Genomic DNA, 19919 nt, shown 5'->3' on the forward strand with positions numbered 1-19919 from the left:
ATGACAACTAAACAGGAAATTCCAGCCAAGCTCAAAACCTGTGGTCCATAGAGGGAGCGAGAATCCTGCTGGACCTGGAGACTGGACCCGCCTGGATCTGCTCCACAGGCGGGAATCCAGCCAGGAGCTGTCCTCTCTGTGGGGATACCACCTTCAGACCGGGAAGGCCAAGCCCATGCATTCTGACTTTCATTTGGTTTCTTAGTAAACATTCCTTGTGAGGAGGAGGAAAAAGAGATTGGGAAGAAGGAGATGAGGGAAGGAGGGAGGTGGAAAGGTGAGAGGAAAGAGGGGGAAAGAAAGGAAAAATGAAAAGAAGGAAGGAAAGGAGGGAAGGAGAAGTGTCGCACGCTGGGTGGAAAGGGAGCCTTCCTTTCCAAACCTCCTGTAAAGTCATGTGGGCGTCTCTGCCCTGGTGGGTGGGGAGAGCTGCAGCCCTGGGGCCCGGCCAGTGTGGAGCCCGGCCAGTGTGGAGCCCAGCACTGAACAGAGCGGGGGGCAAACTGCGGAGGCACTTCAGCCATCCCGCTGGAGGGGGCTAGGCCACCGGTGGGAGCTGCTGGCTCGCCCAATTGATCTGATTTCCTCGCAGCTGCTTGCCTAAGTTTTTGATGAGCGATTAGTTTTACCTCTTTTGTGCTGTTCTTTATCATTAGCAGAGCATGAGAATTTGCATTATTTTTCTTTCACATTCTGCTAAGAATAAACCCTAAATATAATGGTGAAGGTTAGGTAGGACCAGGATCAGAAGTCAAATTTATGTTCTCATGTGAGAGGACATCAGGAGCTCACACATGTCTTACTAATTTTAACTGCTGAGGTCCCACTGAAATGATTAGCTGCTATAATTCAATGGTCAGACTCCTCACCTTTGGGTTTCAAGCGCTCCTCCTCTTTTATTTACTAAAGATCTCCAGCTGCCTCTGACAACTTCTGAGGCACTCTCAAGTTAGCAGCCACTCAGGCTCAGCCTGATGTTTGGGGTTCACCTTGCATACCCCAAAGCCTACGGCATTGGGTCCGTGGGGAGGGGCCGTGGAGGTGGGTGTTCTCCCCCAGTCTTTCTTCAGTGAGGTGCAGAGAGGGAGGCGTGTTCTACTGCACCCATGGTCAGTCGGCTCTATGGGCAGAGTTCTGGGGACAAAATGAGCCCAAACCATCCTCGGCCGGAGAGTGGGTAAAGGAGCAGCCAAGCCCTACCCCTGGCTCCACAGGGAAGCCAGAGTTTTACACCTCCCACCGCCCAGGACTTCCTGCTTGGAGAATCGCACACCTCTGCTTCAGACCAGTAACTACTTCCCAGGAACTTTCAAAAAAATGAAACAGCTTTACAGCACGTACTGCCAGGAAGTTCCTTCTGATAACTTGAGCCCTTTGTGCTATGGATGTAGCTTATTTTATTTTGGCCTGCCTCTATTAGAGACAATGCACAACAGCCTTCCATACAGTAGTTTTTATCCTCACCCAAGGACATGCTTATTTGATGGTTTTTTTTTTTTTTATAGAGAGGGAGGAAGTGGAGGGGAAACATCGATGTGAGAGAGAAACATCATTTGGTTGCCCCTCACTCACATCCTGACTTGGGACAGAACCCACAACCTAGTCTTGTGCCCTGACTGGGAATTGAACCCACAATCTTTGGGTTTATGGGATGACACTCCAACCAACTAAGCCACACTGGCCAGGCCTACTTACCTTACTCTTTTCAATTACAGTTGACATTCAATATTATGTTATATTAGTGTCAGATGTACAGCAGAGTGGTCAGTCAATGAGATCATTTACAAAGTGATTCTCTAGGTAATTCAAATACCCACCTGGCACCATGCATAATCATTACATCACTATTGACTATAGTTACTACGCTCTACTTTACATGCCTATGGCTATTCCTTACCTACCAATTTGTACTTCTTAAGCTCTCCATCATTTCACCCAACTTCCTCATTTCTGGCAACCATTAGTTTGTTCTCTGTATCTACGAGTCTGTTTCTGTTTTGTTTATTTTGTTCTTTAGATTCCACACATAATGAAATCATATGGTATTTGTCTTTGTCTGACATTTCACTTACCATATCCCCTCTAGGTCCATCCATGTCATTTGCAAATGGTGAGATTCCATTCTTTTTATGACTGAGTAATATTCCATCATAGATATACCATATCTTCTTTATCCATTCATCGATCAGTGGATGCTTAGGTTGCTTCCATATCTTGGTTATTATAAATAATGCTGCAATGAGCATGGGACATATATATCTTTTTGAATTAGTGTTTGGGATTTCTTTGGACGTGTATGCAGAAGTGGAATTGCTAGGTCATAAGGCAGTTCCATTTTTAATTTTTTGAGGAACCTCTGTACTGTTTTCCACAGTGGCTGCACCAATCTGCATTCCCACCAACAGTGCATGAGGGTTCTCATTTCTCCGCATCCTCACCAACACTTGGTTTTTGTTGGTATATTGATGATGGTCATTCTGACAGGTGTGAAGTGATATCTCATTGTGGTCTTAATTTGCATTTCTCTGATGATTAGTGATGTTGAACATTTTTTTCATATGTCTATTGGCCATTTGTATGTCCCCTTTGGAGAAGTGTCTATTCAGGCCCTCTGTCCATTTTTCATTGGGTGGTTTGTTTTATGGTATTAAGTTAAATGAATTCTATATGAATTCTGGTTATTGATCCCTTATTAGATGTACCATTGGCAAATATTTTCTACCGTTAAGTATGCTGTATTTTTGTTCTGTTGATGGTTTCCTTTGCTGTGCAAAACTTTTTAGTTTGACATGTTTCCATTGCTCAAGGAGATATTCCGGAAGAAATATTGCTAAGAGAAATGTGAGAGAGTTCACTGTCTATGTTTTCTTCTAAGAGATTTATAGTTTTGAGTCTTACATTTAAGTCTTTAATCCATATGGAGCTTATTCTTGTATATGGTATAAGAAGGTGGTCTGTTTTAATTTTTTGTATGTATCTGTCCAATTTTTTTTAACACCACTTACTGAATAGACTGTCTTTACCCCATTGTATGTTCTTGCCTATTTTTTGTCATATATTAATTGACCATATAGGCGTGGGATTATTTCTGGGCTCTCTATTCTGTTCCATTGATATGTGTCTGTTTTTATGCCAGTACTGTGCTATTTTGATCTTTTTAATGTATTGATGGATTTGGCTTGCTAATATGAAAAATTTTGCATCTATGTTACTTATCAGGGATAATGACCTATAATTTTCTATCTTTGCAATGGGTTTGTCATGTTTTGCAATCAAAATAATCTGGCTTCCTAAACTGACCATGGGAGGCTTCCCTCCTCTTGAATTTTTTGGAATAGTTTGAGAAGGAGAGGTATTAGTTCCGTGAAATTGAAGATCTCTCTGACTTGTCTCCATCCGAAAGAATTTAGATTTCCATAAACTTGTATCATTGCCTTTTCACCTAAGACTTTTATTATCTTTCTCAATTGTAGTTTTGAACGCTCTCTAAAACTTGTCTTTTAAGTTAGAAAGACCATGACTTAATGAGACCTTTGGTTTCCAGAGGATACTCCTAGTGCTTAAAGGAAAGTAAATTTCAGCAGGATGTATTTCACTGGGGGAAGGGCGCAGCAGAAAAGAAACTGGATCCTTTATCTAAATAGCACATTGTACCGCAGATGAGTTTTCACTTTCTTAACCGTTTTTGAAACAGTAAGTCTTTTTTGATTAATTTAATCCCTCAGAGACTCTAACTTCGAAAACACTGCGTTTTGCATTCTTCTGTTGGGTATATGGCTTCTGGATTCGAAGAAAGACAAGGGGTGTAGCCTCAAATCACCTAGTAAACAGTAAAGGACACAGAGCTGGCAACGGGGCTGCAGTCAAGCTCCGTATGTGGAAAAGGGGGAGGGGAAACATCTGTTTTCCAGTCTCTTCCTCAGCAGCTTCTGTCCCAAGAAATTCTGCTCCAAAGGGTTCATAGCATCAGCTGGGCTTCTTCACCCTCCATCCTACTGTAAGGGGGCTTGTGTTCCGTGATGCTGTGCCGCTTAGCTGTGCACATTTCTTCATCCTGATCCTTCAGGATTTGTGCTCACATTCTCAGAAGGGGAAGGAAGGTTTTGGACTTGCCTGTGAGCAGTGGAGCAGAGTGACAGTCTGGCCCTCACTTGGCAGTCCCTCAGCCAGGCTGCTCAGAGAGTGTTACCTGGTTACCTGACTTCCTTCCCTCACCCTAGGTGGAGTGGAGAATGTGGACTGCAGGTGACCTCTAAGGCCCCTTCATGATCCTTGCAGCCTCAGCTGTTCCCACTGCTCCACAGAGGGACCAGAAAAAGGAGAGAGGAGTTGGGTTCAGCAGTCAGTTAGGAAAAGGAGACTTGGAGAGAGCATTGATTTAACTAGAATTTTCTACCCTCTCTCCTCGCTCCCAGGGACCCAGAATCAGTATAGCACAAAGGGACGTGATGGCTGTGCTTTGGTCATCACCCATGCGTCAGTCACTGTACAAGCAGCTGTCTTTCACTGCCACAACCTCCATGCAAACCCCACCAGTCCCTGCCCAGAGGAGTGTACATCTTCAGGTCTCACGGCAGTGTCACTCTTTACTGAAGCCGTCCCTGACCCATCAGCCTGGGTGGGTTAGGTCTCCCCATCCTGTTTTGGTTCCCTGTACTTTCCCTTCACTGCCCTGACCACAGATGTAATTAACTAATTACCTGTACAATTGGCACTTCCACGATTGCTCTGCTGGGCCAAACTCTCCAGGAGAGCAGGGACCATGAAGTCTTGTTTTTCACTGTAGTCCTAGAGCCTAGCACAGTGCTGACAAAATCATAGTAACTCCGTAAGTGTCCTTGAAGAACCACAAGTATGAATGCATGCATGCATGGGCAAACAGCAACGCTGGGTATCAACCCTGGACCCTCTGTCTCTTGGAGCCAGTCTGAACTTTCAGAAGTCCTCTGCCATGCTCGCATGCAGGGTCTCGCTCTAGAACCATCCTTGTCACTTCAGCAGCAGGGGTGATGACAGCCCTGGCCGTGACCCCCAAAATGGATCCAGCCTGTGACTGGCTGTGGTGCTTGGAGGTGTGTGTAAGGAAGCACTGAACTGAACCAAACCAAATGTCCTTGTGGGCATTTAGCTCCACTTCCTAACACACTTTGCCAAGGGGCTATCTGTAAAAAAGCAATGGTCTTTAAGGGATCTGGGTCAGTAAGGATGAGTGGATGAAAATGAAGGGGAGAAACTAAGACATGACAACCTTTGGGGAAGCAGAAATAAAACTAATGCAAACCTGCCAAAAATAGGCTGCATGGGCTGCCAGGCTGCAGCAGGTCCAGGGCTACTCACGTGGAAATGAATTCCACGTGCTGTGTCCCCTGCTGGCTGCGAACCCGGGGTGGTCCACTGCCCCGCTCTCCCCTCACCACCGAGAGGCCTGCATGTCTCTTACTTAACACTCAGCTCTTGCCGCTGTGATGAGGAATGCTCACAGGAGGCCGAAAACACTAACCGTAGAAATTTGGTTTCTTCCAGACAAAAAGCCTTGGCATCCACGGGAGGAAGGAGTGTGCAGGCAGCGTGTGACTGGTTAGTATGAACTAAATAAGCTGAGAAAGTAGCATGTCATTAACTCAAAGTATATGTGGATGAGGCGGGAGGAGCAGCTCCTCTTTAATGAGCCCTGCGGGAGGGGCCTTTATGAGAGAGAGGGGAGAGATGAGTCAAAAGGCCGTGTGACGAGCCCGTTTATCAAGCCAGTTGCCTCCTGTGCCCTGGCCCCAGAGTGTGCTTCCCTTCAGCAGTGGTTAAAGAAGTTCAAAGTGTTTCTAAGAGGGCGTTCCTATCACAAAACCTACCCTTCCTCCAGTCACTTAAAGATGCACTTAACTGTGAGGAGTGCTGGGCAAATCAGTTTAGAAAAACACCTATTTACTTACCTTCAGGACATTAGTGCACAGGGCAGACCCTACAGCCTTGTAGGGTTGCCTACCCTCCCAGGCTTCCCTTGTTTTGGAAGCACTGGGTTTCACTGTTGGCGGAACTGAAGGACCAGGCCCCATTGAAACTGTGCTGGTGGATGAGGAGAGGATTTAGGGTTTATCTGAGAATGCTTCCTGGAGAGCGACTTCAAGTTTTTTAGGGAGTTGTGGGGGGCGGATGCAAAGAATGACAGGCACCAAAGAAGCTGTTGTGTCTGAAAGATGGTTATGAAGTGTGAGCTTGGAGGGGTGGATTTTTTTAAAGCACAAAAATGAAACGCTCTCCCTTGCAGAGCCTGGGGAGTGGTGCATGCGGAGGGTGGGCATGTCTCTCTGAGGCCTCCCTTCCCTGTCATCATTCTCATGAAAGGCCTGCCCAGCTCTCTCGTCCTTCTCCCTTGCAGGCTGTTCTCCCACGTGGGCGACCCCTTCCTGGATGACCCCCTGCCCCGGGAGTATGTGCTCTACCTCCGGCCCACAGGCCCCTTGGCACAGAAGCTCTCCGACTTCTGGCAGCAGTCGAAGCAGATCTGCGGGAAGAACAAGGCACACAACATCTTCCCCCACATCACCCTCTGCCAGTTCTTTATGGTGAGCCTGGTGCCCCATCCCAGCCCGCCATCGGGGACCTGGAGTCCAGGCTGGAAGACTCTGGGGAATCTGGCAGAAATGGTTACAGGCTCCCAGTGATGGGTGGGCCTTCGGGGAATTGGTGAGGCCCACAGCTCCAAGGCCAGGAGCACCTCCGATCAGTGTGGTACCACAATGCCCTGTGTACTGCAAGGCCCTGGGTTCGGACTGGACCCACTCACTGGCACGTGGTCTGGCAGCCACCATGGGGATGGCCTCACTGACCCACTTCCCCATTACCTGTAGTCCGCCTTTCCCTCTCACGACAAGGAAAGTAGAAATTAGGGAGCTGGGAACCAGAGCATCCTCTGCAGACCGGGAATGCCAAGGGAGCCAGTGGCCACCCTTCACAGGTCCTCACTCAGCACAGTTTTTAGGGATGGCAAAGATACGTTCCCCTGGCGTAGTAACCTAGTCTGTAATCCCAGCTACCACGAAGCTTATCCGATGACCAAATTAAACCCTTCTCCCTATAATAAATACATTAATCTACTTTAGCTCTCTGTGGAGATGCGGAAGAACTGATTTATACAAGTATATTCAAGACGAGGCAGAGTTGGTAGCACTTTAAGACAATATTTTGTTTATTCTCTCTGTCCTGCTCCTTCCTTGCCTCCCTGTCTTTACATAAAAGCATGTTCCTAACACTTCCTCACTATTCACTTGAAAGTTAAAATGATTATCATTTCCTCTTAGTCACCCTGGCTGTTTCTGACGACTTTGCAGAGTCTGAGAGACACCCACTCCCTCCAGGGCTCTGGGGTGGGTGGGGCAGCGCCACAGGCTGTGAGTGGCGCCTTCCCCCGCTGCGGGCAGGCACGGGCTGGAATCAGGGTCGACCCCTGACCATCTGAGAGGCACAGGAAAAGCACGGATGACACACGGCAGTAGAGAGCACATGAGGATGTGCCCTAGGTACTGTGTGTTCTCCTCGGACCTCCCTCCATTCTCTTTCTGCGGGACCAGGGCTCCTGGGTCTGGCCCTTCCGAGGACACAGTGGAGCAGGGAGGGAGCGGGGATGTAGGCCACTGTACGCATTTAATTTACCAGTTGGGTAGTCCCCTTCCAGATACCTGGGAGTTCGCAGCTCTTCTCCCACCTCCCAGGTGGAGGTGTTGGTTTAGTCACTGCCACTCAGAGAGAGGATCCAGTGCTCACCAGGGTGGACATCCCTCCTGGCCTCTGAGTGAAGCTGCCCCTGTCTCTGCAGTGCGAGGACAGCAAGGTGGACGCGCTGGCGGAGGCACTGCAGACCACGGTGGGTCGCTGGAGATGCAAGTTCTCCTCCCCGCTGCCCCTGGAGCTTTACACCTCGTCCAACTTCATCGGCCTCTTCGTGAAGGAGGAGAGCGCCGAGGGCCTCAAGAAGTTTGCCGCAGACTTTGCTGCAGAGGCTGCATCCAAAACCGGTGAGCTAGCCCGGCAGCCAGACCAGCCCTAACCTTGCAGTAACAGTGCTCTGAGAAAAGAGGGGCCACGCAGGTTTGGGGCTCCCCTTCACCACAGGAAGGAGACTCACTCACAGGACAGGTCCTGTCCATCCTCCGGTGAAGGGAGGCCGTGCAGGAGGAGCAGGGCGTGGGCAGAGCACAGGGTGTGGCCTTCGAGGGATTGCAGCCTGAGCGGTCGGCACAGGAGGGAGGCTCCACTGCAGCCCGGCTGTGTCCCCAGCCTCCTGACTTCTGGCCTCTACCTCACCTGCTTGTGTCCCTTTCTGCTCTTCTCATCCCCTACCAGGGACCTTCTGCTCTGCCTCCTTCTTTGGGAGAAAAACCCAACTGGGGCTCAGGACTGCGGGGCGGGTGTGGTCAAGGCCAGGCACGCCAAGCGAGTCTCTGCTCCCAGAGGGACTGCAGGCCTGCAGGGCAGCTCCTCTGCGTGGGGAGGAGGGAGTCGAAGACCCCTCCTCCACCTCTCTCCTCTGGGTTGCGTGGGTGGCATCTGACTTGGGGAGCCTGTCCCTTCCCAGGAGCTTGCTATTCAGGGAATGGCATTGCAAATGACGTCCTGCTTCTGCCCCTCAGTCTCCTGGGAAGGGCTCTGTCATCCCCCAGCAGTTACTGTCAAAACCGCTGCAAATCCCTAAAAACCAAAACCAGCGTTGTAGCCACAAAACCCAAACCCTTCACAAATGAGTCAAGCGGCTCCCAGCCAGGTCCTGCTGAGGGAGAGACAGGGGAGCAGGCCCAGCAGGCTTTCCTTTTGGGGAGGTGGCTTCGGTCCCCTCCAGACGCTGCAGCATAGGGTACCAGGGCTGCTGTCAGAATCCTCCGCCCTCGCCGCCCCCTGGTGGTGGCCGGGAGCGCCGGGGGCCCTGCCCTGCGCAGCTGGCCCAGCCCCTTCCAACCTGAGAGCGGGCCATCCTGGCTTTGCCCTGCACCTTATGCCTTGGTATTCCAGATCCCTTCAGCAAGTAGTCTTGAGTGTGGTCCTGCATCCCGGGTCCTTTGAGGAGGTTCATGCATGTGTGTCTTTGCTCATTTAACAAGCACTGAAAGCCTGTCGTGTGTTCAACACTGGGATACAGTGTGAACAAGACCTAAAGCCTTTGGCTCTTGGGGCTCACACTGAAGAAATACAGTGCAGTGTAACAGAAAAAGCCCTCAAAACCAGAAGGTCCAGCCTCTGCTTCCATCTTGTGTGACGTGAGCCCCTTCATTTCTCAAATCCCCAAATTCTCTCTGGTCGCATCTTCTTCGTGCGCAGCTTGGACGCAGACACGCACAAAATAGAAGTAAAAGCCATTCCTTTGAGGGCGGGTTGGTTGGTTCCATTTTGTTTTTGAGGGTGTCTTAGAATAACAGTCTGTCTGCTTTAAACTGATGGTTCTCAACCAGGGAAGTCTTGCCTCCGGGAGACGGACATTTGGCAGTGTCTGGAGTCATTTGGGTTGTGCTTCGTGCATTGGGTGTGTGGAGGGCACAGAGGCAGCTAAGACCTACAGTTCACAACAAATAATTATTTGATGCAAATGCTCTGAGAAACTCTGTTTTAAACTTGGAAAGTACTTTTCTTTACTTCTCCTTCAGAGCCACCCAGAAGCTGAGAGGCTTGATTTCAAAACAAAGGCAGTATACTTCTGAGAATCGCACGGTTACAAAATTTGCTCTTTATTGCTCCATGAATTTGTCCACCCCCTCAGGCCTCAGTTGCCACCTCTGCACGGTGGGGATGGTGGTCATCGGGTCACTGTGAGGAGCAGCCAGCCCGCATGGTCACCTCTCAGCTGCACACGGCTCCTGCAGAAGTGCTGCTCTTTCTCTCTCAGACTCTGGGTGGGTTCGGGATTTGTCACCCACCCCGCCTTCTTTATTCTGCACCTGTGGGGGAGAGAAACAGCATTTGTCTGACAGTGGACTCCGCCCTCGGTTCTTTGGGGAGCCGGTTTCCCTGTTCTTCCTGAAGTCTCCCCTATGGCCATGATCACTGCGTTCTAATAACTGGCAGTTTCCTTCCTCTTCCAGAAGTCCATGTGGAGCCTCATAAGAAGCAGCTGCATGTGACCCTGGCTTACCACTTCCAAGCCAGCCACCTACCCACCCTCGAGAAACTAGCCCAGAACATTGACGTCAAACTAGGGTGCGACTGGGTGGCCACCATATTCTCTCGGGACATCCGATTTGCAAACCATGAGGTAATGTCTCACTGCGGCCCCTGTCACTCCCAGCGACACCAGGTGCAGTCAGTAGCTCACTGTGGTGGGGACCTGGGCCCCAAAGGAAGCCTAGCTCGTGAGGCAAGACCAGGCCAGGGGTCTGTGGCCCAGGACTTTGTCCAGGATTCTGCCCAACTCAGTAGGAAGCTTTGAGCCTGAATCCTTCCTCTCTGGGTGCCAAGTGGCCCATCTGTGCGAAAGCCCCATGGTTCTCCCTGCCCAGCCAGCCTTATTGAAATGACACAGAAATGGAGTGGGAGAGTAGGTAGAATAGTATGTTGGATGATTTTAAATATTCTAGCAATTCATGGTGGTAACAGCTAGCAGACATCATCCTGATCTTAGTTGAGGAGAAGAGCATAAATAAATTTTAAAAACCTGTGAATATACAAAAAACGCATATTTGCTGACCATCTGCAAATGCAAGGACCCCTGTCTTCAAGGAGATTGGAGTCAACGGGGTGAGACCACAGTCACACATGAAGTGACAGCACAGACTAAGCACTGTGACAGTCTGTGTGCATCACATGGGAGGTGCAAGTGCGAAATCTGAACCCCTGTGCAGGCGGGAAGGCTGGTGTTATCCCGGTGTTACTGTTTGGAGGGAAGGGATGCTGCACCCAAACTCCTCTGCAGGGCAATACTGTCCTTTTGATTCCTGAAGGAGACGCTGAGACATAAAGACTGAGTAGCTGGTTCAAAGCTAAATAATAATTTAGGACCAGTGCTGAAACCAGAATTCAGGTATTCTGACCAATGAAGATGGGCTACCCAACCCAGAAAGAACCTCATAGTTTGGTGGAAAATTTGCCATACGGTTTTAACTACCATTATTAAACACCACATATTTATTTCCTAGTTTTTCAACAGAAGAACTGACTCATTAAAGTTTACATAGCCTTTTAATATCTCTTGTTTTAAAAGATTTTATTTATTTTCTATTTAGACAGAGGGGAAAGGAGGGAGAGAGGGAGAGAAACATCAGTGTGTGGTTGCCACAGGCACGCCCCCTACTGGGGGCCTGGCCCACGAACCAGGCATGTGCCTTGACTAGGAATCAAACTGGCAACCCTTTGGTTCACAGGCCGGTACTCAATCCACTGAGCCACACCAGCCAGGCGAACATCCTGTTTAGGTATTTCTTTTAATATGAGAAGTAGTTAGAACCTCGGGATCCAGACCAGGCAACTTCGTCGTTGACTGGGCAGGGTTGGGGGAATCAGCCATACACTCGAGGTGCAGGCCTGGTCATGAGGCCTGTGAGTGTCGGGGACATGGGGCTTTGTCTGACTCTGCTGGTGGGAATGCCATGTCTTCCTTCTGAGTCATTTGATGAAAGTTTCTGTGAAGATGCAACAAGGAGACTAGGCTTGATCTTACTTAAGAGTTCTGACAATCTCCTGGAAATTGCTTAGAATGAGCGCTAAATATAACAAGAGGTGTGGCTGATTGGACTTCTTCCTTCTGAGAAAAAGAAAAAAGTCAAGTGTTGCATCCCTCCAACTGGACTCTGAGAAGTCATCTTTCTACGAGAAGGATGGTGGCAATGGACTTTTACAAGGAGCCCCTGGCAATCGACACTGTCCTCCAGCCAACCCAAAGGGCACTTGCTTTTCTGCCTGACCCACATTGTGCTCAGTTGGCACTGAGGGAAGGAGGCAGCGAGTGTGCACATGAATTATTTTCTAAAAATAACTTGGCCTCTTTATCTCTTATTTGTTAAAGCTCATTTATTACTGTTCCTTCTGATCAAGTTCTCCCTCTGAGATGATCTGGATTCACCGGAGCCCCTGTGAACGTCAGCCAGCTCTCGCCTTCCCTCTTCTGTTCCTGGGAGGCAAGTGCGATTGCTCATTCCCACGTACTAACGACGTCTAGAGAAGAAAGTGGTGTGGGCGAGGACACTCAGCCAGCGATACACAGGAAAACTGCACCCCCTCCCCCACCCGTTTGGCGTCTCGATCCCCTGGGACTGGAAATGCTGTGTTAGTGATACTTGGGCCAAGCAAGTCATGCACGCCAAGCAATAGAAGTCTAGAGGAAGGGGAGACTTGTACGAAAAACATGAATTCTGGAGACCAGCACATATGGATTCAAGTCCTGGCTCTCTTCCTCCAGCAGCTGTTGAGTCACTTCTACAATTCCTGTAACTCCAGTCTTTAGTTTTCTCCCATGTAAAATGGCAATAGTATTTTGTGGCACTGTTGTGTGGGCTAAAGAGAGGGATTAAAGGGGAGGCCTGGCACAGAGTGGGTGCAACAGCAGTGACCGATGCTGCAGCTACTGCTGCTACTAAGAGAAAGGGCTTTGAAGGTAAAGAAGGTCAAGTCCTGTCATCACACAGGGCTGCTGCTGTCCTTCCCATGAGCCCAGTCGGCAAACTGCATGCTTAGTCCCTGTGTAGGAGGGGAGACGAAGCGTCCTTGAGATGGACTCAAGAGCTCTTACAGCAGATGCCAAACCGAAGGGAAGTGACACCTGTGTCCTGATCTCTCTCAAATGCGGGCTGCCTCACGCGGTGCTTCTGACGGGGGCACGTGCACACCACTCCCCGTTTGGGGTTTGCCGCAGTGCCTCTGTGCGCTTTTGTTTTGATTTTTTGCTTACTCAGTAAATCACATCTGCCTTTCGTCTGAGTGCTCTCTGCCTGGAACACCCTGTCTCTGAGGCTCTTTTGCTGCGCTTGCGTTTCCCGGGAGGTAACATCCCTCCATTAAAGGAGGGGTGGGCTCTCCCCTGAAGTCATTTAGGATTTCTGAGAGAAAAGGCATCAAGGGACCAAAGGCAGTGTTCCCGAGACTCTGCTGTGCTTGAGTATCTAGGGAACTGAAGAAGCTGAGTCTGGAGTTGCTCCGCACCACCTGGGGCCTCGCTCTACCCTGTTCCAGGAAAAAAAGGAATGTTCCTTCTGGTGGGTCATCCCGTACCTGACTCGGGTTTCTTGTGAATGCTTTTCTCCTTCGAGCTGTTTTAACGACCCTGCAGAAAACCTCCCGGGGCGGTTTGTGGACGTGGCTGGAGTGTTTGTGAGGCCGCAGGAAGGGAAAGGCGTGGAGAGGTGGTCCGAGACCCAGAAGACCCAGAGCTGTGGGATGCCGTCTGCAGAGAGGAGCGCAGCCCTGACTGAGAGCATCAGAAACCCGGTGCTGCCGTCCGGTTCTGTGCGTTATCACTTTCATTCTCTGAGAAAGGCCACGTTTTCACCGGCTCCTTTCATCAGAGAGTTCCAGAAGTGAAGTCTTCCTCTGGCAGGTGTTCGGGTGTATCCCTGACACTAGGGAGCTGTGTCATTCACAGGCCTTCTCACCACGTGGGCTGGGGCCAGGTGGGCCGGCAGGAGGACACCTGGAAAACGAGGCAGCGTGGCTCCGTGGAAACATCATACCCCTCTGTGCACAAGGCTCTGTCCTAAGGATTTTTCTTAGGTTTTCTCTTTTTGCTTTTGTAGTCCAGGTATGATTTCACAGATGAGACTACTGAGGCCAAAGTTAAAAACCTGAAAGTAGAACCAGAAGCAGGGGCCTGCCACCAGTGGCTGCGAGACCATAGGAAACACCATTACAGAGTCTCCATCTTTGTGCCCCTCGTGCAGCAAACGGGACAGGAAACGTTTTCCTAACTATCCAGGCCTCCTGTCATTAATTTAAAAAATAGTAAAATGAATGTGTTCCACAGTATCCTTATGCCTGTGCCTACGATGTTTGTATACACCAGGAAAGGAGGCAAACAGTGGAATAAATCGGCCAAGCCGCCGGGCCTGTGATTGGCCCTGGGGGCTTTTTCTGAGCCCAGAAAAGGAACACGAGCTCTTCATCTGCTCCCTGGTGAAAGCTGGTTGCACAGACTTAAACACTGATGGCTCTGAAAGATCCTTTCCTTCCAAGCTCTTTGTTACAGACGCAGGTTCACAGAAAGCTCCAGAGAGGGCGGTGCTCGCTCCCACAGCCGTGTGCCGCTGGTCTCTGCTTCTGGCCCATCCCTAACCCGCCTGTGGAAGACTTAACTTCTCCCGAGCTGGGTTCCAAGTGTCCCTCAAGGGGCCAGCCTGGCACTGAGCCCCGGAGACCAGGTCCAACCCCACATGTACCACAGTTCACAGAAGAGCCTGTGGGGTTTGAGATACATGTCTAAAACCCACATGTGAATCCTGAAGAGAAGCGAAGATATTCCAAAAGGGAAGTCTGGAGTCATCCAGCAGTAGCCGACACATACCCACCTTACCCTAAAAAAAAAGGAGAAGAAAGGAAGAAAAGAAAATACTTTCTGATCCGAATTCAGATCTCCTCAGAGCCTTTGCCCCCCAGGGCCCTGTAAATGCCAGATTCTGGATGTGGGCGCTCTTAAAGCAGAACTCGCAGATCTGCCTGGCAGCGCCGGGGAGGATGGGTCGGACGCGGGCCTCACGCACCCTCTCTTTCAGACGTTGCAGGTGAACTACCCCTACACCCCACAGAATGACGATGAGCTGGAGCTGGTCCCTGGGGACTTCATCTTCATGTCCCCCATGGAGCAGACCAGCACCAGTGAGGGCTGGGTCTACGGCACCTCCTTAACCACTGGCTGCTCCGGACTCCTGCCTGAGAATTACATCACCAAGGCTGATGAATGTAGCACCTGGGTGTTTCACAGGTGAGCTGACTCCCAGTTCTTTGCCTGCTGTTTTCTGAGAAACATGACAGACTTTCGGAGGTGGTGGGAAGTAGACTTGATTCTAGACACGCGGGCGGCAGTCATTGTCAGTAGAGTCCATGGTGGGGGAGTTGTGCTGCTCCCAGACTTCCAGGAAGGGCTGACTGGAGTCATGGGAGAGACAGGCCGTGGACCACTCGCTTCACTCTGCCTGCCCCCACCCACGTGGCCGTTGGTCTGAGTTCCAGATTGGAGACCACACTGAGGGTGTCCAATCTCTTATGGGTCCATCTCTTATGACTGAAGCATGGGTCAGCCCGGTGCTGAGTCCAAATAGCTCTCAGGTTTCTGTCCACTTCGTCCTGCATTACTGCTCAGAGTGGTCCCACTCGCCCAAGCAGCTAGGCAGATTCGGACCACACCAGCCAGGCAAGTGATGAAAGTGTCTGCAAGTGTCAGGGGACCTAGGTGCTCCTCATTTAAGAGGCGCTCTGAGCAAGTCCTCCGACTTAGCGCTCAGATGCCTAGGTGACAGAATGTGTTTAAGGGAATGGGCAACTGCCAGACCCTTACAAAGACTCATGGTACCCCCATCTCCTTTAGAGTGATGACTTCCCACTGGTCCGTCACAAACTGCTCCCCTGTCCAGGGTGCCCTGTGTAGTGTGGCCAGCTTTGTCTCAGTAAATAAACCGCAAATAAAAGGCAACTTCTCTTTTTTTGCCAGAGAAGTTCAAAGCCAGCTCTTCCCTGGCACACACAGGCAGCTCATCAGTGTGTACATGCTGGTTGTTTTTCTTCCCTGGTGTTCTTGCCACGTGCCACTGTGGCTCAGAGCTGGGGGCCCGGGCAGCAGCTGTGTGAATCTAACATTGGTATTGTCGCCACAAAGGAGAAGCAGAAAGGGGTGGATTCAGGGAGTGTTTTGCCTGGAGGGAGGGAGGAAGAAAAGTTCCCCTCCCTGGTTAGCAGCAAGCTGACAAACCAGACTCAGAGATGGAAAAGAACGTCTTCCTCCTTGATTGCTCAGTTCCCAGCAACTCCCCCTTCCTTCCGGTGCACCACCCACCCCTACCTGGTGAACATCAGTGTTTCAGAAAAATTTCTGAAGATAAATAGTTGGGTTTCCAGAGTTCCCCTTTTATCCCTGTGAAAACAAGTGAAGCATAATATATGTAAATAAACTGAAAACTGAAAGACTCTCTGACGATGCCCAGCTCTTAGCTGACATTCATAGGAGCAGGGCTCCCTGCAGGAGGAGAGCCTGTGAGGTGCTCTGCTGACCAGCACTCTGCTGACCTGTGTCAGGCCTCAGTGTGTGGGCCTGCTCGCTCCCACATCGGAGGTCAGGTGAGCTGCTGGTGCACCTGCGTGCTGTCTCCTTTTATGTAGGGAAGTTGCCAGTGACGCTCTTTTCCTAGGAACCATGCCTGAAATTAAACCACCAGTTTGCACAGCCAGCCCCGCTGAGAGTGGGGAAATAAATAACCTTAGGTGTTAGGACATGGTAATGAAGAATTTGACTTTCTATTCCCATAATCTTCAGTTCAAGTTCTCGCTCTCCCACTCACCAGTTGTGTGGCCTTGGCCAAGTGACATTACCTCTGTGAGCTTCTGTTTGCAAGTCCATAAAATGAAGATGGTAATTAATTGTGTTTAACTCACAGGGGTGTTATGAAGACTGCAGTCGAGGACTAAGCTTTAGATGGATCAGTGCTGTATATGCAACAGCCCTGGACCTAAAATAGTCATGTGCCTCTGCGGTTTTCGTTTTTTTGTAACTGGTGTTTTCTAGTCCTCTTACACACTCAGCCAATCAAATGTCTCTCCTACAAAAGGGAGCCTGTAGAATTGTTATTTCCTACTTAACCCCAGAAGTGGAAATGACTCAGGGAGGCAGAGCTTCTCTCACTTCTGACCCAGGAGAGAGTGAGGAGCCAGAGCCTCAGGTGACTGCTTAGGGCCTGGTCGGCAGGTGGGAAGTTGCTCAGGGGATTCAAGTAACATTTAGAGGCTTGGGGCCTGTGACCCTTCACAGCTCTTCCCACCCTGCCCTCTGTTTCCTGCATCCATCCTAAAAAGACTGTCCTTCCACCCTTAATAGAGAATCTTGCCCAGCTCTGAGTATCCCTGGATATCTGTCAGTTGGCGAGCCCCACTGTGTGCTTGGAATTGGGGTGGGTTGGTCGGTCCTTCCGGGCTTACACTTGAGGCTGGTGTGTGCTACAGCCGTGCCACTGCCTCCGTGGCCCTTGAGAAGATGTCCTGGTGTCAGGTTCGGCTTCCCCCTCACTGTGCTCCTGACACAGAGCATCTGACTGTTTGCTGTCTTACTGGAGCAGATGCCCAAACTGTCTCAGAGTGGACCAGGTCATTTGCTCACAGTGACACTTAAGGAAAGGAGAGTGGCTTTCTCCTGCCAACTGCGAGGAAGGAGAGAGAGGAGAGACTCTCCCCGTGTCCTCACAGCGATAGTGAATGAAGAAATTATGGGGCAGGTGCTGTACAATGTGGGGACAATTCCATCCAGACATTTCAGGCTCTAAATCTTTGAGGAGTCAGAGAGGGACACTGAATTGTCTTTAACTGTGTGATGTTTGGGAGGGGCTCAGTTTAAAATAAAAGAGAACAGCTGGTCTGTTAGACTGTGTGAATGGCACAAGATTTCCTTGATTTACAGTTGCTTAATTTCACCAAAATAGGTCCCATTTGGACACACAGAACACTGAACTGACAGGGCTTTGCGAAACCGTGGCTTCCTGGGTCCCACCCCAAGACCTGCTGGATCCACGAGGACTGGGGCCCGGGGTCGGATGTCCGTGGGGGCTGAGACAGAGGTGTTTTAGGGTTTGAGGCTCCTGGGACCTTGGTGCTGAAGCAGGATGAGTCTGTTTACATTACAGAAAGAGGCACCTTGGAGAGTGAAAGTTTAAACTTATTGAAATACATTTTTTTTCTGAAAGAATTTTTATTAACCAGTTAACTTTATTACATTAGTAACTGTAAAAAGTTCTTTTTAAAATGAGAATTCTAAGAATAATGTGTTAAAAATAAGCAATCCAGAACCGAAGTGAAGCTGCACAGATTGCTGGGTCAACAGCTGTAAACCAGGACTGTGCTGGGCAGACTGGGGCCTGTGGCGACCTTAGTTAGTTGCGGAGAAGGGAGAAATCCAAAATTTGTAAGATTCTCCCTCGCTGCTGCCCAGCACAGATAGTCACAGGATTCACCCAACAACCACATTTAAATTGCAATGTTTATTAGATAAAGCTTTTTGGAGGTTTTAACTAATCAAAATGATTTAAACATGGCATGATCTGCTGCCTCCCCTTTTTAGCAAGACCCCTGGGGCTTCTGTAGTTATAGTTAAAGCCAGAAGTGAGTTCTTGGCTTGCAGCTCCGAGCCTCTCATGAGAAGGATGTCCTCTACAATGAGTCTGTGTCTGACAATCCTGTTGGAGGCAGAGTTGAGACTGAAGAAGGTGGAACAGGGGATAATGGCCTTGAGGCTCCCCCGGCCCCTAGGAGCCACAGGCAGAGTGGCAGAGGCAGTACAAATGCTCCCTGTAACGTGTGAGTTTGGTTGGAAATCACCATGAAAAAGAGTAAAGGCAACAGGAATTGTTTTGAGCCAAAAAAATAGTTGGAAACAATGGCACACAACTGATCCTTCATTATTCTTGAACGTGACTTTACTGCCAACCGTGCTTGTGGCATCTTAATAAGCACAAACGCAGACGCCCTGTCCTTGTCCAGTGGGATGAATTCATCTATTCCAAGTGGAGAAATCGTCTACCCCTAATTATACTGCAAGACTTCGGGATAAAACAAGATGCCCCTCCCCAGGAAGGGGCACCCCCGGCCTGCTCTCCCAACCATCACACTACCCAGAGAGCATTTCTGGCCGACCCCACACTCCTGTTCATGCAGGGCAAAGTGCTGGTGACTCCTGGGCAAAGCTGCTGACATCTTCCTTTCTTCCCCTGCAGTTCTTACTCGATCTTAAGTACAGCACCGTCCCCTGCTCTCTCATTCGGTGATGGCATATTGGAGCGGCGGTCTTACGAGGACCAGGGCTCAGGGGAAATGGCACCCCTGACTGTTATCTGCCAGCCAGCGCAGGTAAGGCAGACTGCTAGGGTCCTGCCCTCCGCAGCACTGAAAGTTCACTGAGCACCTGTTGACTAGTACGAGGCCTGTAGATACAAACATGCAAGACTGCAACTGCCAGCATGTGGGCCTCAGCTGGGAAGGAAGGCTCTTCTGCAGAGAGGAGAGCATGTTACCTACACAGTAGTAAGAGTTCTGGTTCAGAGGTCATCGTGAAAATAAAAGGGAAACATGGTGGGGGGATGGGTGAGATAAAAGTGGAAGAGTAATCAGAGGTACAAATCCAGATATAAAATAAACAAGTTATGTAAATATGAAACAGAACATACTGAATAATATAACTTAGTATGGTGGCAGGTAGTTACTAGATATATCATGGTGATCATACAATAAGGTGTATAAATATCGAATCACCATACTGCACACCTGAAAGTAACTACCATATTGTATGTCCACTATACTTTGATGAAAAATATTAAAGGAAATAATAAGAATAAGGCTCTTGGCACAGTACCTGGTAGATAGTGAGTATTCGGTGCATGTGTACTTGATCATCCCAGAAATTGCAGAATGAAGAGTCGGAGAAGTTGTTTGAACAATAAAAAGGCAAGCTGAAAGTTCAAATTTGTTGAGAATTGAGAGACCAGGTTGCTTTGGCTGGAGCCCGGGGCTTGAGTTAGGGAAGAGACAGAGGAGAGGTGGAAGGGCTGTGCCACGGCCACACAGTAACTTTCTCAGGGTGACCAGAAGCTCGTGGACATGCTGCCAGCGAGAAGCTGGCAGCACTAAGGAAACTGGGAATAGCTGACTCTCAGAAGGATGATGTGGAAGCACCTATAGTGATCCACCAGCAGTTACAGGAACCAAAGTCATTCGGACATGCCTTTGACTAGACTTGCCTATTTCCTTACCCAGAAGTGGCAGTT

General features: G+C 49.6%; 1 protein-coding gene across 1 annotated transcript in view; it reads left to right on the forward strand.

The window, feature by feature from the left end:
* UBASH3B (ubiquitin associated and SH3 domain containing B) overlaps positions 1-19919 on the forward strand; it is a 143000-nt gene that overhangs the window by 93640 nt on the left and 29441 nt on the right. The window contains exons 2-7 of the mRNA XM_037142805.2: positions 5524-5577; positions 6374-6560; positions 7811-8009; positions 10065-10234; positions 14676-14884; positions 18873-19005. Of these exons, the coding sequence (XP_036998700.1) occupies positions 5524-5577; positions 6374-6560; positions 7811-8009; positions 10065-10234; positions 14676-14884; positions 18873-19005 (952 nt within the window). The remainder of the gene's footprint in view (positions 1-5523; positions 5578-6373; positions 6561-7810; positions 8010-10064; positions 10235-14675; positions 14885-18872; positions 19006-19919) is intronic.

The sequence above is a fragment of the Artibeus jamaicensis genome, unplaced genomic scaffold, assembly GCF_021234435.1.
Source record: "Artibeus jamaicensis isolate MK-2021 breed Jamaican fruit bat unplaced genomic scaffold, CSHL_Jam_final scaffold_660, whole genome shotgun sequence".
In the NCBI taxonomy this organism is placed as follows: domain Eukaryota; kingdom Metazoa; phylum Chordata; class Mammalia; order Chiroptera; family Phyllostomidae; genus Artibeus; species Artibeus jamaicensis.